Genomic DNA, 17,547 nt, shown 5'->3' with positions numbered 1-17,547 from the left:
TCTTTGCTTTTGAAGTAGCCTTTAATGACTGCCTTTCCAACGTGTCCAAACCTGATTTTTTTTTGCTCTGGTGGTGTGCCGGAACTTTTCTGCAGGAAATCTGGTTTTCCAAAAAGTCTCTCTCATCCATGGGTTATTATCTAAGACAGTGTTTTCCAGGGGCTCCCAGATGTGGCTGAGAGGAAGGGGCTGGAACCAGTTTATGGGCTATTGCTGGGTCCACAGCTGGACATGTAGTGAGTGTGCCCGTTACCCGATGCATGGGTAGGCAAGACTTTTCCTAGGTCCTTGGTGTATGGTCCTTGATTCCACAGCTCCTACAAAGAGATCCATAGCAGTTTTGTCCCCACAAATGACATTGTATTGTAATTGTATATTTACCTGTCTTTGAAGCAAGGGATGTGTATTTCCTTGTATATGGTTGGATTTCATAACTGTTCTGTGAATTAATAAATGTTCATTGAGATGGGTAACAGAATTTTACAAAAAAATTGTTTTTATTCTTTACCAGTAAAATTATTAGAAAACATTGGCTTTTTAATGGATATTTTAACTGGATTTTTTAAAGTAGTGATCCTGGTTTGCATATGAAGGGAGTAAGGAAAGATGAAAATGAAAAATGGACATCAGAAGTATCTGTGATTACACCAGGGCTTGAGAAGGCGGATTCCCTACCTTCTTGTCCAGTACAAGTGAATGATGACAGCACTTCAAGTGAAATGGATCGGGATGAAGTAAGGTAAAATCTATAAATTCTTTATTTCCCTCTGAAGGAAGTTTAGCAGTGATTACTTTTTATGGAAATAAAACGCTGTCGTGTAGGTACAGGCTAAGGCAAGAAATACTCAAGTATATCAGATACACTGCTTGAAAGGTTAAGATGAGGACAAGTGACTTTGACAAGGAGCAGTTTCAATAGTCACCATGGAAGCTGGACTGTAATGAAAAAGTATAAACAACTCCTTAGAGAATTTTTACGGGGAAAGGTAATAGAGAAATGGATGATAACTGAAAAAGAATGTGGAATTCAAGGGAATTTTCTTTCTTTTTTAATTTTAAGATGGGAGCTTTTAGAGTACATTTGTATGCTGCTGGAAATGATCCGATAGAGATAGACATGGTTATTTAATTTTGTTTGCATTTCCAAATATTAGAAAGCTTATTGATTGTATTACATTATCTTTTTTGTTTTAAGATTTTTTATTTTTTATTTGACAGAGAGAGAGTACAAGCAGGGGGAGCGGCAGGCAGAGGCAGAGGGAGAGGGAGAAGCAGGCTCCCTGCCAGCCAGCAGGGAGCCCGATGTGGGACTCGATCCCAGGATCCCGGGATCATGACCTGAGCCGAAGGCAGACGCCTAACGACTAAGCCACCCAGGCGCCCCTATTTTAAGATTTTTTTATTTGCTTGACAGAGAGAGAGAGAATGCACAAGCAAGGGGAGTGGCAGGCAGAGGGAGAGGGAGAAGCAGGCTCCCCACCGAGCAGGGAGCCTGATGTGGGACTCGATCCCAGGACCCCGGGACCATGACCTGAGCCGAAGGCAGATGCTTAATGACTGAGCCATCTAGGCTCCCCTGTATTACATTATCTTTTAAAGATTACAGTAATTGTCCTTAGTATTCCTATTCATGTAGTTTTGTGGCCAGAGGTTGTTTTTTTGGTTTTGGGGGGGTTTTTTTGGATTTTATTCATTTGACAGACAGAGACATAGCGAGAGAGGAAACACAAGCAGGGGGAGTGGGAGAGGGAAAAGCAGACTCCCGCTGAACAGGGAGCCCGATGCGGGGCTCGATCCCAGGACCCTGGGACCATGACCTGAGCCAAAGGCAGTTTTTCAGAAGTGGGCGCCTGACGACTGAGCCACCCAGGTCCCTGTGGCAAGAAGTTGTTGATTCAGAATTGGTTCCCCGGTGGAGTATTCTCATATAATTGAATGTGCGGAGAGTATCATTCATAGACTTAAAAGTATATAAATGATAGTAAATATACAAACTCTTAGGCCATTCTGAGTAGAACTAATCATTCCTTGATGATTTTAGATATTCAGTGCCTTTGACAGAATCATGCATAGCTATGGTTTTGTTAGGGACTTTGAAGTATCTGGTTGCATTAAGTCAATATTTGTTTCGATTCTGGGGAAAGACTTTATTTATAATTGAAAAATAAACTATTAATCTATCATAGATTATTACTTTTAGATTATAAAGTTCTAAATGACAAAAGCCATGGTTCCTGTACCAACAGTGTCATTGACACATATTGTGTGCTCAGTAAGTATATATTTGTGAATAAACAGTTGAATAAATAGATGAATGCCATTGATGAACTTCTTCAGAAGAAGCAGATCTTTAGTTTATGGAAAGTAGATTTTCAATATTGCCTAGGTATGGAGTCTTCTTATTTTAAAAAATGTGTGTTAGATCCATAAATTATTATTTATAATTATAGCTAGAAATGGAATAATAGTAGATTCATTTGCTGTCATATTACTTGGAAACACTTAAATATTACCTTCACCACATATTGTAAAACACACGTTTTGAAGGCACATATCCTGGATTTGAATTCTGGGTCTACTCCTGACCAGCTGTATGGGCTTGGGGAAGTTAATTATTTCTGTGCCTCATTTTCTTCCTGTGTAAAATACCTAATATAATTACCCATGTTTATAAGATTGTTGTGAGGCTTAAAATACTTTTAAGATGTGTAAGGGGTTCATCATAATGCATAGTAGTTGTACAGTAAATCCTCAAAACACTAGTATCATGATTATTAAAAATGGGTTTCTTTCATATAAGAACCTAACTTGCACTTTCCCAATAGATTTTAGAGCCAATAAAAGCTTGTTTTTATTGAAAATGACAACAAAAAATGTGGTATATTTCTTCGTATCAAATAATGCCAGTAACATTATGCTTTTCCTTTGCTTTATGTCCATTTGATCTAAATTTAATGCTTAGTATTATTAATAATATTGTTTATCTATGATTTAGATATTCTTGGTATTTTAAGTATTTAATACTTGCCTGAAAAGAATTGTCTTTTTTTTTAGACCTGCAAAGAAAACATCTCATGAAAAGAAAGAGGTAAAAATATATGCATAATTCTATTTCATTTATTTTTTTTAATTTTGGCTTTATTATATTACTTTGATAAATAATATTTATTAGAAATATTATTCCACGGTAAAAAATTACTTTAGGAAGGGCATAGTGAAAACATAGAAAATCTTCCTTTGTTGTATAGACATTTATTGTGAAAAAGTTTTTCAGAAGTGGGCGCCTGGGTGGCTCAGTCGTTAAGCGTCTGCCTTCGGCTCAGGTCATGATCCCAGAGTCCTCGGATCGAGCCCCACATTAGGCTCCCTGCTCCGCGGGAAGCCTGTTTCTCCCTCTCCCACTCCCCCTGCTTGTGTTCGCTCTCTGGCTGTCTTTCTCTCTGTCAAATAAATAAAACCTTAAAAAAAAGAAAAAAGTTTTTCAGAAGTACTAATTATTGATAAAGGTCGTTTTGATAAAAATCAGTTCTTTTAAAAAGTACCCATGTTTTTGCTCTTATAAAAAGATGGGTATTTATCATCTCTCTACACTTAGTATATTGTATGAATATTTGGGGGACATTTTGAAATAGTATTTTTTATTTGTAGGTCAAAAAGCAAATTAATTTTATGGATGACCTTGACTTAACGGAGTCATCTGGAACAGCTTCAGAGGATTCCAAGTTGCCTTGCTCTAAGTATATGAGTTGCAAGTCGCTATTTGTACAAGTTGGCCAGGATCGTAAAGGTAGGACCATTGTATAAGTAGAAAGCCTTTGTATGTATATTACTGTAGTAATATGTGCCCATCTTGTATAGTGCTGTACCACACAACACTCATGAGCTACTCATCTCAGAAATATGTTTTATATGAGAATAGAGAACTGTTGAATACTCTCAGCCAAAGGGCTATAATTTCCACTCTATGTTTTGTCATGGGAATGGCACACGTGATGTGTTGTTAACTGCGCTTCTGTTCTGTGCCTTCACCCAAGGTCAGGTTACCATTATTTTTCTCCTAGAATACTGAAATAACCTCAGGACTGTTTTCCCTGTCATTCCACCTCCCAGAATCTTGGTCTACACTGCAACCATAGTTATCATAATCTTTAAAAATTCATGTTTCATCACGTTACCCCCTTGCTTAAAGCTTCGCTATTACTTCTCATTGCTCTAAGGTGAAAGACCACAGTACTCTAGCTTCATCTTGTATTGTTTCATATCCTTCTTTTTTTTTTAATTTTTTATTTATTTGGCAGAGAGAGACCCAGTGAGAGAGGGAACACAAGCAGGGAGAGTGAGAGAGGGAGAAGCAGGCTCCCCGCGGAGCAGGGAGCCGGATGCAGGGCTCGATCCGAGGACCCAGGGATCATGACCTGAGCCGAAGGCAGATGCTTAACGACTGAGCCACCCAGGCGCCCATGTTTCATATCCTTCTTTCCATCTGTGTCTCAGCCACTGTTTTAGATGTTTTTTCCTATAATAGAGCATTTTCCCCCCCAACAGCTTTAGTTAGGTAAACTGCACATATATGAAGTGTATAATTTGATAGTTTTGACATATGTATATGCATATGAAACCATAACCATAATTCAGGCAGTTAACATATCTATCACCCATAAGTCTCATGTCTCTTTATATTCCCTTGTTACAAAACTGCCAAATTGTTTTCTAAAGTAGTACCATTTTCCATTCCCACCAGCAGTGTATGAAAGTTCTAATTTCTCCCTGTATATTCATGAACACTTAGTATTGTCAGTTTTTTAAATCTTAGCCATTCTGATGGGTATGTAATATATATATATCATTATGTTTTTTTTAATCATTATGGTTTTATTTTCTATTTTATTTTAATTTTTTATTGTTATGTTAATCCCCATACATTACATCATTAGTTTTAGATGTAGTGTTCCATGATTCATTGTTTGTGCAAAACACCGTGCTCCATGCAGAAGGTGCCCTCCTCAATACCCATCACCAGGCTAACCCATCCTCCCACCCCCCTCCCCTCTAGAACCCTCAGTTTGTTTTTCAGAGTCCATCGTCTCTCATGGTTCATCTACCCCTCCGATTTTCCCCCCTTCATTCTTCCCCTCCTATCTTCTTTTTTTTTTTTCTAAACATATATTGCATTATTTGTTTCATAGGTACAGATCTGAGATTCAACAGTCTTGCACAATTCACAGCGCTTACCAGAGCACCTACCCTCCCCGTGTCCATCACCCAGTCAGCCCATCCCTCCCCCACACCCCCCACTCCAGCAACCCTCAGTTTGTTTCCTGAGATTAAGAATTCCTCATATCAGTAAGGTCATATGATACATGTCTTTCTCTGACTGACTTATTTCGCTCAGCATAATACCCTCCAGTTCCATCCACGTCGTTGCAAATGGCAAGATCTCATTCCTTTTGATGGCTGCATAATATTCCATTGTATATATATACCACATCTTCTTTAGCCATTCATCTGTCGATGGACATCTTGGCTCTTTCCACAGTTTGGCTATTGTGGACATTGCTGCTATAAACATCGGGGTCCACGTACCCTTTCAGATCCCTACTTTTGTATCTTTGGGGTGTATACCCAGCAGTGCAATAGCTGGATTTATTATTTTCAAAATAAATTCTCTATTTTCAACTTACATCTTTTTATTTATTTATTTATTATTTATTTATTTATTTTATTTTATTTATTTATTAACATCTTTTATTTTCAACTTACATCTATTTTCAACTTACATCTCTAGGAATGCATCCATTTTCAACTTTCTGAGGAACCTCCATACTGTTTTCCAGAGCGACTGCACCAGCTTGCATTCCCACCAGCAGTGTAGGAGGGTTCCCCTTTCTCCACATCCCCGCCAACATCTGTCGTTTCCTGACTTGTTAATTTTAGCCATTCTGACTGGTGTGAGGTGGTATCTCATTGAGATTTGGATTTGGATTTCCCTGATGCCGAGCGATATTGAGCACTTTTTCATGTGTCTGTTGGCCATTTGGATGTCTTCTTTGGAAAAATGTCTGTTCATGTCTTCTGCCTATTTCTTGATTGGATTCTTTGTTCTTTGGGTGTTGAGTTTGATGAGTCCTTTATAGATTTTGGATACTAGCCCTTTATCTGATAAGTCATTTGCAAATATCTTCTCCCATTCGGTCAGTTGTCTTTTGGTTTTGTTGACTGTTTCCTTTGCTTTGCAAAAATTTTTTATCTTGATGAAGTCCCAATAGTTCATATTTGCCCTTCCTTCCCTTGCCTTTGGCGATGTTTCTAGGAAGAAGTTGCTTCGGCTGAGGTCGAAGAGGTTGCTGCCTGTGTTCTCCTTGAGGATTTTGATGGACTCCTGTCTCACATTGAGGTCTTTCAACCATTTGGAGTCTATTTTTGTGTGTGGTGTAAGGAAATGATCCAGTTTCATTCTTCTGCATGTGGCTGTCCAAGTTTCCCAACACCATTTGTTGAAGAGACTGTCTTTTTTCCATTGGACATTCTTTCCTGCTTTGTTGAAGATTAGTTGACCATAGAGTTGAGGGTCCATTTCTGGGCTCTCCACTCTGTTCCATTGATCTATGTGCCTGTTTTTGTGCCAGTACCATACTGTCTTGATGATGACAGCTTTGTAATAGAGCTGGAAGTCCGGAATTGTGATGCCACCAGCTTTGCTTTTCTTTTTCAACATTCCTCTGGCTCTTTGGGGTCTTTTCTGGTTCCATACAAATTTTAGGATGATTTGTTCCATTTCTTTGAAAAAAGTGGATGGTATTTTGATGGGGATTGCATTGAATGTGTAGATTGCTCTAGGTAGCATTGACATCTTCACAATATTTGTTCTTCCAATCCATGAGCATGGAACATTTGTCCATTTCTTTGTGTCTTCCTCAATTTCTTTCATGAGTATTTGATAGTTTTCTGAGTACCGATCCGATGCCTCTTTGGTTAGATTTATTCCTAGTTATCTTATGGTTTTGGGTGCAGTTGTAAATGGGATCGATTCCTTAATTTGTCTTTCTTCTGTCTTGTTGTTGGTGTATAGGAATGCCACTGATTTCTGTGCATTGATTTTATTTCCTGCCACTTTACTGACCTCCTGTATGAGTTCTAGCAGTTTTGGGGTGGAGTCTTTGGGGTTTTCCACATAAAGTATCCTATCATCTGCAAAGAGTGAGAGTTTGACTTTTTCTCTGCCGATTTGGATGCCTTTGATTTCTTTTTGTTGTCTGATTGCTGTGGCTAGGACTTCCAATACTATGTTGAATAGCAGTGGTGATAGTGGACATCCCTGCCGTGTTCCTGACCTTAGGGGAAAAGCTCTCAGGTTTTCCCCATTGAGAATGATATTCGCTGTAGGTTTTTCATAGATGGCTTTTATGATATTGAGGTATGTACCTTCAATGCCTCTACTCTGAAGAGTTTTGATCAAGGAAGGATGCTGTACTTTGTCAAATGCTTTTTCTGCATCTATTGAGAGGATCATATGATTTTTGTTCTTTCTTTTGTTAATGTATTGTATCACGTTGATTGATTTGCGGATGTTGAACCAACCTTGCAGCCCAGGGATAAATCCCAGTTGGTCGTGGTGAATAATCCTTTTAATGTACTGTTGGATCCTATTGGCTAGTATTTTGGTGAGAATTTTTGCATCCATGTTCATCAGGGATATTGGTCTGTAATTCTCCTTTTTGATGGGGTCTTTGTCTGGTTTTGGGATCAAGGTAATGCTGGCCTCATAAAACGAGTTTGGAAGTTTTCCTTCCATTTCTATTTTTTGGAACAGTTTCAGAAGAAAAGGTATTAATTCTTCTTGAAATGTTTGGTAGAATTCCCCTGGGAAGCCATCTGGCCCTGGGCTTTTGTTTTTTGGGAGATTTTTGATGACTGCTTCAATTTCCTTAGTGGTTGTAGGTCTGTTCAGGTTTTCTGTTTCTTCCTGGTTCAGTTTTGGTAGTTGATACATCTCTAGGAATGCCTCCATTTCTTCCAGGTTATCTAATTTGCTGGCATAGAGTTGCTCATAATATGTTCTTATAATTGTTTATATTTCTTTGATGTTGGTTGTGATCTCTCCTCTCTCATTCCTAATTTTCTTGATTTCTCTTTTCTTTTTGCTAAGTCTGGCCAGGGATTAATCAATCTTGTTAATTCTTTCAAAGAACCAGCTCCTTGTTTCGTTGATCTGTCTACTGTTCTTTTAGTTTCTATTTCATTGATTTCTGCTCTGATCTTTATTATTTCTCTTCTCCTGCTGGGTTTAGGCTTTATTTGCTATTCCTTCTCCAGCTCCTTTAGGTGTAGGGTTAGGTTGTGTACTTGAGACCTTTCTTGTTTCTTGAGAAAGGCTTGTATTGCTATATACTTTCCTCGTAGGACTGCCTTTGCTACATCCCAAAGATTTTGAATCGTTGTGTTTTCATTTTCATTGGTTTCCATGAATTTTTTAAATTCTTCTTTAATTTCCTGGTTGACCCATTCATTCTTCAGTAGGATGCTCTTTAGCCTCCATATATTTGAGTTCTTTCCAACTTTCCTCTTGTGATTGAGTTCTAGTTTCAAAGCATTGTGGTCTGAAAATAGGCAGGGAATGATCCCAATCTTTTAGTACCGGTTGAGACCTGATTTATGACCTAGGATGTGATCAATTCTGGAGAATGTTCCATGGGCACTAGAGAAGAATGTGTATTCCGTTGCTTTGGGATGGAATGTTCTGAATAGGTCTGTGAAGTCCATTGGGTCCAGTGTGTCATTTAAAGTCTTTATTTCCTTGTTGATATTTTGCTTAGACGATCTGTCCATTTCAGTGAGGGGGGTGTTAAAGTCCCCCACTATTATTGTATTGTTGTCGATGTGTTTCTTTGCTTTTGTTATTAATTGCCTTATATAATTGGCTGCTCCCATGTTAGGGGCATAGATATTTACAATTGTTAGATCTTCTTGTTGGATAGACCCTTTAAGTACGATATAGTGTCCTTCCTCATCTCTTATTACAGTCTTTGGTTTAAAATGTAATTTGTCTGATATAAGGATTGCCACCCCAGCTTTCTTTTGGTGTCCATTAGCATGGTAAATGGTTTTCCACCCCCTCACTTTCAATCTGGGGGTGTCTTTGGGTCTAAAATGAGTCTCTTGCCGACAGCATATCGATGGGTCTTGTTTTTTATTCCAATCTCATATCCTGTATCTTTTGATTGGGGCATTTAGCCCATTTACATTCAGGGTAACTATTGAAAGATAGGAATTTAGTGCCATTGTATTGCCTGTAAGGTGACTGTTACTGTATATTGTCTGTGTTCTTTTCTGGTCTATGTTGCTTTTAGGCTCTCTCTTTGCTTAGAGGACCCCTTTCAAGATTTCTTGTAGAGCTGGTTTCGTGTTTGCAAATTCCTTTAGTTTTTGTTTGTCCTGGAAGCTTTTTATCTCTCCTTCTATTTTCAGTGACAACCTAGCTGGATATAGTATTCTTGGCTGCATATTTTTCTCATTTAGTGCTCGGAATATATCCTGCCAGTCCTTTCTGGCCTGCCAGGTCTCTGTGGATAGGTCTGTTGCCAATCTAATGTTTCTACCGTTGTAGGTTACAGATCTCTTCTTCCCAGCTGCCTTCAGGATTTTCTCTTTGTCTCTGAGACTCGTAAGTTTTACTATTAGATGTTGGGGTGTTGACCTATTTTTATTGATTTTGAGAGGGGTTCTCTGTGCTTCCTGGATTTTGATGCCTGTTTCCTTCCCCAAATTAGGGAAGTTCTCTGCTATAAGTTGCTCCATTATACCTTCTGCCCCTCTGTCTCTTTCTTCTTCTTCCGGGATCCCAATTATTCTAATGTTGTTTCATCTTATGGTATCACTTATTTCTCGAATTCTGCCCTCGTGATCCAGTAGTTGTTTCTCTCTCTTTTTCTCAGCTTCTTTATTTTCCATCATTTGGTCTTCTGTATCACTGATTCTCTCTTCTGCCTCATTTATCCTAGCAGTTAGCGCCCCCATATTTGATTGCACCTCATTAATAGCCTTTTTGATTTCTACTTGGTTAGATTTTAGTTCTTTTACTTCTCCAGAAAGCATTTCTCTAATAACTTCTATGCTTTTTTCAAGCCCAGGTAGTATCTTTAAGGTGATGATTCTGAACTCTAGATCTGACATGGTACTAATGTCCGTATTGAGTAGGTCCCTGGCACTCGGTACTACTTCTTGTTCTTTTTGTTGAGGTGATTTTTTCCGTCTTGCCATTTTGTGCAGTGGAGAATAGATTAATGAGAGAACAAAATGCTAGCAGGGTAACAACGTCCCCAGAAAATATACTCTAAACAAATCAGAAAAGACCTGAAGCACTGGGAAAAGAAAGGGAAAGAGAGAAAAAAGAAAAGGAAAGAAAAGAAAAAGATAAAGATAAAAACAAACAAAAACAAAACAAAACAAAAACAGAATGTGATCAAATATGATCAGGCTGGTATATAGATCAGTGCCACACACTAGATTTTGGGTGTATTTTGGTCTGTTAAAAGAAAGTTCCTCCCAAAATTTTAAAGAAAGAAAAACTTATATATGTACAAAAATAAGGGTTGATATATTGAAGGGATGGAATATGACTGTAAAGATGGAAATTATAAAAAATTTTATAAAAGGAATTGATAAGTTGTTTGAAAAAAGAAAGAAGAGGATTTTTTAAAAAAAGAAAAAAAAGGGAGAGAATGTGATCAGGCAGGGGAGTAGAAAAAAACCATACACTAGAGATTTAGGGTGTATTTTGATCTGTTAGAAGAAACTATCTCAAAATTTTAAGGAGAGAACAACTTATATATATATATATGCCAAAAATACAGGTAACTACTATGAAGGGATAGAATATGACTCTAAAAATGAAAAATAAAAATGTTTTTTAAAAAAGGGATTGATAAGATGTTGGTTGAAAAAGGGAAAAAGAAAAATTCAAAAAAAAAAAAACAGTTAAAAAAAATAATTACCTTTGAAAGACTAAAGAATCATGGTAAAAAACTCATGAATTCTATGTGCAGTATTCCCCTAGTGCAGGAGTTCTGCCCTTCTCATTGATCGGTAAACTTGGTCTTGGCTGGCTGTTCTCGCTGATCTTCTGGGGGAGGGGCCTGTTGCCGTGGTTCCCAAATGTCTTTGCCAGAGGCGGAATTGCCCCGCCCTTTCCCCGTCTGGGCTAAGTAATCTGCTCGGGTTTGCTCTCTGGAGCTTTTTTTCCCTTCAAGCTTTCCATACTGCTTTGGAGGCGGAGAGTGAAAATGGCGGCCTCCCAATCTCCGCCCCGGAGGAGCCGAGAACTCGGGGCCCCACTCCTCAGTGCACCACCAGAGAAAAGTAGTCCGTTACTCCCGTCTCCCCGGTCTCCGGCCACATTCCATGCTCACCCGGCCTCTGACCGCGCGTTTGTATCCCTGGCACCCGACTCGGTGTGGAGTCTCCAAACCCAGCAGATCCCTGCGGTGCACTCCCGTGCCGCTCCTCCCAGGGAAGGAAGGTGAGTCTCCCCAGATCTGCCTCTTGTTGGGTCTCTGCTGGAGGAGCAGTGGCCCGACTGTGCCACGGATCATGGTTTATAGCAACCCCGAGCTGAGAGCCCACGCCTCGGCTCCAACTCTGCAGCCGGCTTCCCGCTCCGATACCTGGGAGCTCTGCCGCACTCAGGGACCCCCGGTCTTTCTGTGACCCTGAGGGTCCTGAGACCACACTGTCCCACGAGGGTTCCACCCCCCACTTAGCCACCAGAGTGATGTCCCTCAGCGGAGCAGACTTCTAAAAGTTCCGATTTTATGCTCCGTGGTTCTATCACTTGCCAGAAGTGGCCCACGGAGGCCCCTCCCCCGCCATCTATCCTCCCGAATATCGCCTCGGATTCACTTCTCCGCACGTCCTACCTTCCAGAAAGTGGTCGCTTTTCTGTTCAGAGAGTTGTTGCTATTCTTTTCTTCGATCTCCTGTTGAGTTTGTAGGTGTTCAGAATGGTTTGATCCCTATCCAGCTGAATTCCTAAGAGCAGATGAAATCCAGGTCTCCTACTCCTCCGCCATCTTGCCTACTTTACCCATTACGGTTTTAATATACATTTCCCTAATAACTGATAATGTTGATCATATTTTCATGTGCTTATTTGGCATTTGTGTATCTGCTTTGAACTATCCAAATCCTTTGTCATTTTAAAAATTAGGTTGTTTTCTTACTTGTTTTGAGAATTCTTTCTATATTCTAGATATAGTTCCTTTATCATGTATATATATATTTTAAGATTTTATTAATTTGACAGAGAGACACTAGAGAGGGAACACAAGCAGGGGGAGTGGGAGAGGGAGAAGCAGACTCTCCGCTGAGCAGGAAGCCCAATGTGGGGCTCGATCCCAGGACCCCAGGATAATGACCTGAGCCGAAGGCAGATGCTTAACAACTGAGCCACCCAGGCGTCCCTCACCTATATTTTTTTGTAAAGATTTTCTCCCAATCTGTGACTTTTCATTCTCTCAACAGTGTCTTTTGAAGAGCAGTTTTTCTTTTTGATGAAATCCAGTTTATCCATTTGTTCTTCTATGCATTTTTTGCTTTCGGTGTTCCTATCTAAGAAAGCTTTGCCTAGCACAAAGTCAGAGGTTTTCTCTCATGCTTTCTTTTAGAAGTTTCGTAGTTTAAAAACAAAGTTTTATAGTTTTAGGTCTTACATTTAGATCTGTGATCCATGTGATCCATGTCATCCATTTTGTATTTTTTTTTTAAGATTTTATTTATTTATTTGACAGAGAGAGAGAAAGCATGAGCAGGGGCAGTGGCAGGCTGAGGGAGAGGGAGAAGCAGGCTCCCGCTGAGCAGAGAGCTGGACATGGGGCTCGATCCCAGGACCCTGGGATCATGACCTGAGCCAAGGCAGTCACTCAACCGAGACCCCCAGGCGCCTCCATTTTGTATTCTTTTTTTTTTTTTACTTATGATGCATAGCATGGGTCCAGGTTCATTCTTTCTGCATATGGATATCCAGTTCCAGCACCATTTGTTGAAAAGGCTATATTTTCTCCACTTCATGCCATTGTGTCTTTGTCAGGATCAGTTGACCATATGTGTGGGGGTTTATTTATGGACTCTATTCTGTCCCATTGAATTCTTTGGCCTTCTTGATGTAAGTATCATGCTGTTTTAATTACTACCAGTTTATGATAATTTTTGAAATCAGGTAGTTAGTGTTAGTCCTCCAGTTTTGTTCTTTTTCAGGTTTCTTTTGCTATTCTATTCTAGATCCTTTCTGTTTCCAGAACATGAATTGTATTTATTTTATTTATTTATGTTTTCCACATGAATTTTAGAGTCAGCTTGTCATTTCCTAAAAAAAAAAAAACACCATTCTGGTGGTCTTCTGGAGATCAGGTTTGGATTATGTTGAATCTACAGACTAATTTTAACAATATTGAATTTTTCAACCCCAAACAGTGTATCTCTCTCCAATTATATAAATCTTCTTTAATTTTCTTGGTAATATTTTGTAGTTTTTAGTGTATAGGTCTTTTTATCCTTTATGATATTACCTGTGGTTATTTTTTATTTTGCAATGCAGTTTCAATTTTTTAATTAATTAAAATTAATTTTAATTCTTAAATTTTAATTTTTTATTGCTAATATGTAGAAATACAGTAGATTTTTGTATAATGATTCTCTGTTCTCCAAACTTGATGAGTTCATTTATTAGTTCTAGTAGCTTTTTAAAAAATTCTGTCAGATTTTCTACATAACCAAAGGTTATCAAACTTTAACTGCTCTTTTACTAATTTCTTAAGGTGGAGCCAAAGGTCATCAATTTAAGACTTTTCTTCTTTTTTAAAATATACATTCAGTGCTGTAAATGCTCATATGAGTGCTAGTATAGCAGGGTTTCAGAAATTCTAACATGTTATGTGTATTCAGTTCAGAATACTTTCTAATTTCTTTTTTCAGTCCTTCTTTGACCCAGGGGTTATTTAAAGATTTTATTTATTTGAGAGAGAGAGAGAGACAGAGAGAGCATGAGCTGGAGGGGAAGCAGCCTTCCCTCTGAGCAGGGAGCCAAATGTGGGGCTTGATCCCAGGACCCTGAGATCATGACCTGAGCTGAAGGCAGACACTTCATCAACTGAGCCACCCAGGTGCCCTGACCTAGGGGTTATTCAGATGTGTGTTAATTAGTTTGTGGTCGCAGAGCACACTTTCATGACTTCAGTCCTTTTGACTGACTCCTTTTATTACAATTTATTTTATGACCCAAAATATAGTCTCTTTTGGTAAGTGTTCCATGGATACTTGAGAAGAATGGTGGTGTTCCAGTCTACTATACCCTTGCTGATTTTCTGCCTATTGAAATCTCAGACTATAACTGTGAATTTGCCTGTTTCTCTAGTTCTCTAATTCTCTAATTCTATCAATTTTTGCTTTCTGTATTTTTGAACCTATTAATAGATGCATAAACATTTAGGTTTGTTATGCTTCTTTTAATTGACCCTTCTATCATTATAAAATGACCTTATTTATTGCTGCTAGTGTTTTTTGCTTTGAAATCTATTTTGTCTGGTATTAATATAGCCACTCAGGCTCAGCCTTCTTTTGTCAAGTTGTTAGTGTGGTCTGTCATATTTCTGGCCTTTTAAAAAATGTGTGTCTCTACACTTAAAGCGTATTTTTTAATAGGTGGCATATAGTTGGGTCTTCCTTTTTCATCCATTTTGACAGTCTGCCTTTTAATTGAGGCTTTTAGACCATTTTCATTTAATGTGATTATTGAGGTCGTTGATTTGAATCTGTCATCGTGTTGTGTGACTTCCATTTGTCCTTTCTGCTTTTTGCTCCTATTCTCTTCCTTTTCTGCTGTCTTTTAAATTAATCAAGTAATTTTTATGATTTAGTTTTATTTATGTGAGTATGTATATGTATGTATTTTGCTTACTCTAGCTATAACTCTTTAGTTGTGCTATTTTAGTGATTAGGGTTTAAAGTATATGACTTAAGCATCACAGTCCACCTTTGAGTAATGTTATGCCCCATCATAGTAGTTTAAGAAAACTATAATAGCTTACTTCCATTTCTTCTCTCCTAGCCAGATTCTTCTGGATCTGTGGTATTATAGTTTTCATTACTTAGAAAGGTTTTGGTCATTTTTTCTTTTCTTTTTTAAAGATTTTATTCATTTATTTGAGAGAAGGAGAGTGAGAGTGCATGAGAGGGGACGGGGCAGGGCAGAGGGAGAAGCAGACTCCCCAGTAAGCAGGGAGTCTGACACGGGACTCGATCCCAGGACCCTGAGATCATGACCTGAGCTGATGGCAGACACTTAACCGACTGAGCCACCCAGGCACCCCTAAAATATCTTTTATATTGAAGTCATTCAATATATATTTGTTTAAAGTATGAGTGAGTGAATGTGAAAGCACACAGTCCTTTATATGCAAAAAGTACTCACATATTTTATTTCTTTTTTTTTAAAGATTTAATTAAATTACTTGAGAGAAAGAGAGCATGAGTGGGGGTGGGAGAGAAGAACAGAGGGGAAGGCGGGGGGAGAATCTCAAGCAGACTCTGTGCTGAGTGTGGAGCCCGACGTGGGGCTCGATCCCACAAGTCTGAGATTATGACCTGTGCCGAAACCAAGAGTTCGACGCTTAACCAACTGAGCCACCTAGGCGCCCTATATATTTTATTTGTTTTTGTTTTCTCTCTGATGTAGATTCTACTACTTTACTAAAAATCTAGGATGCGATTCTTTCATATCAAAAATTAGAACTTAAAAATCAGTGTAAACAACTTAAAAGAAAAAATAAAGAAATGCAAAATAAAGTTAATGGACTACAAAAGGAGCTATCAGAAACAAAAGAATTGAAATTGCAGTTGGAGCATCAAAAAGTGAAATGGGAACAAGAACTCGGCAGTTTGAGGTATGACATCTTGGTTTCAAGGAAATATTTGAACTATTTACCTTTTTTTTTTTTTTAAGAGGCTCCACAGCCAATGTGGGGCTTGAACTCACAGCTGTGAGGTCAAGAGTCGCATGCTCTACCAACTGAGCCAGCCAGGTGCCCCTTGAACTCTTTACTTTTGTACTACAGATGTGTAGGAGAAGTTTGATAATTGCTAACTTACCTTCTGGAATTTTTATAGGAAAGAAAACGTCTTTAGTAGTGTGACGTATGAGATTCTTCAAAATAATTCAGCAAGTTCTTGACAGTGAATACTTCTACTGATAATTTAATGTATATTCCAAATCATAATTTTAATGACCATATAGAAGTACACCATATGGAATCCTCATTATTTAACAAATTGCATTTTGGTTATTTTCCATTTTTCTCTAAGTGTTGTAAGGAATGTCTTTTATATAAATCTGTTTCTAAAATTCTGGTTACTTACTTGGAATAAATTCTTCAATATAGTATTGTTTGTTTAAAGTATAAAAATTTTTAAAGGAGGTCTTTGATTCTATTTTTAAATTGTTCTCTGGGAAGTTTATATTAATTTATATGCCCATCAACAGAGTATGAAATGGCCATTTATCTCAAGATAGGAAAAATTTTAAAAATTTATTCAGTTTTAAACATATGCAGCGATTAAAAAGTAAAATGGAAAATGATTACTGCTAAGTTTTTTCAAAATCTCTCTTATAAAATTAATCCAAAAGTCTATGCTGTAAGCACATATAACTCTTTATTGTTTCCTTAATTAATATGGATCCTGTGTTCTAAAAGGGGTTTTCAAATGATTTATAAAATGGATAATAGGGGCGCCTGGGTGGCTCAGTTGGTTAAGGGTCTGCCTTCGGCTCAGGTCATGATCCCAGGGTCCTGGGATCAAGCCCCATTTCCAGATCTCTGCTCGGTGGGGAGCCTACTTCTCCCTCTCCCTCTGCCTGCTGCTCCCTCTGCTTGTGCTCTCTCTCTGTCAAATAAATAAATAAAATCTTTAAAAAAAGTAAAATGAATAATAATCAACAGGGTAAATTGAGAATATTGCAGAAGAAGAAACATAAAATGTATAGGGCTATCTATATAAAATGTATAGATATTAGACTCCCCAACCTAGTCCTGGATCACCGTAATCTACAGGTGTATGTTGTGTAAATGACATCTGCAGATGCTGTCTTATACTGCAAATTATTTTTGGAGGTACCTGTGATGTTTTGTGAAGTAGAAATTTACTTCTAGTGAATTTATAAACTTTCTTATAAAGAGCAACTTCTCTTTTTATTTAGTAACTAAATTATCTGTTCTAATGGAGGAGTAATTATGACTATATGGAGAAAATGATAATTTTAATTCTAGCTTTCTTGAAAAATTTCAAAATTCCTTTCTCTACAATATCTACCAGAGTTAGTACTAAAACTTATTACTAAGCTGCATAATGCTTTCTCATTGCTTCTTTTCAACTATATATATTTTTTGGAAGAGATTGAAGTGAGAAAGTAAACATGAGCCCGAGAAAGGAAAAAAATTGAGAACATAGAAATTTCATTTGGCTAATAAACCAACATATGTGGAACCAGATCATAAAATGAAC

At 38.1% G+C, this 17,547-nt stretch overlaps 2 protein-coding genes across 2 annotated transcripts in view; one reads left to right on the top strand and one right to left on the bottom strand.

Moving 5' to 3' along the window:
- LOC135364298 (ankyrin repeat domain-containing protein 26-like) overlaps positions 1–17,547 on the bottom strand; it is a 362,531-nt gene that overhangs the window by 146,758 nt on the left and 198,226 nt on the right.
- Positions 1–17,547, top strand: part of LOC123842471 (ankyrin repeat domain-containing protein 26-like) — a 126,902-nt gene that overhangs the window by 59,994 nt on the left and 49,361 nt on the right. The window contains 4 exon segments of the mRNA XM_064593500.1: positions 569–739; positions 3,055–3,088; positions 3,649–3,787; positions 15,725–15,932. Coding sequence (XP_064449570.1) covers positions 569–739; positions 3,055–3,088; positions 3,649–3,787; positions 15,725–15,932 — 552 coding nt within the window.

The sequence above is a fragment of the Mirounga angustirostris genome, unplaced genomic scaffold (genome assembly GCF_029215605.1).
Source record: "Mirounga angustirostris isolate CCGP_5_RB_7025 unplaced genomic scaffold, mMirAng1.0.hap1 SCAF_5, whole genome shotgun sequence".
NCBI lineage: Eukaryota > Metazoa > Chordata > Mammalia > Carnivora > Phocidae > Mirounga > Mirounga angustirostris.
Note: the sequence above shows the minus strand (reverse complement) of the source record. Positions and strands in the feature narration are given on the sequence as shown.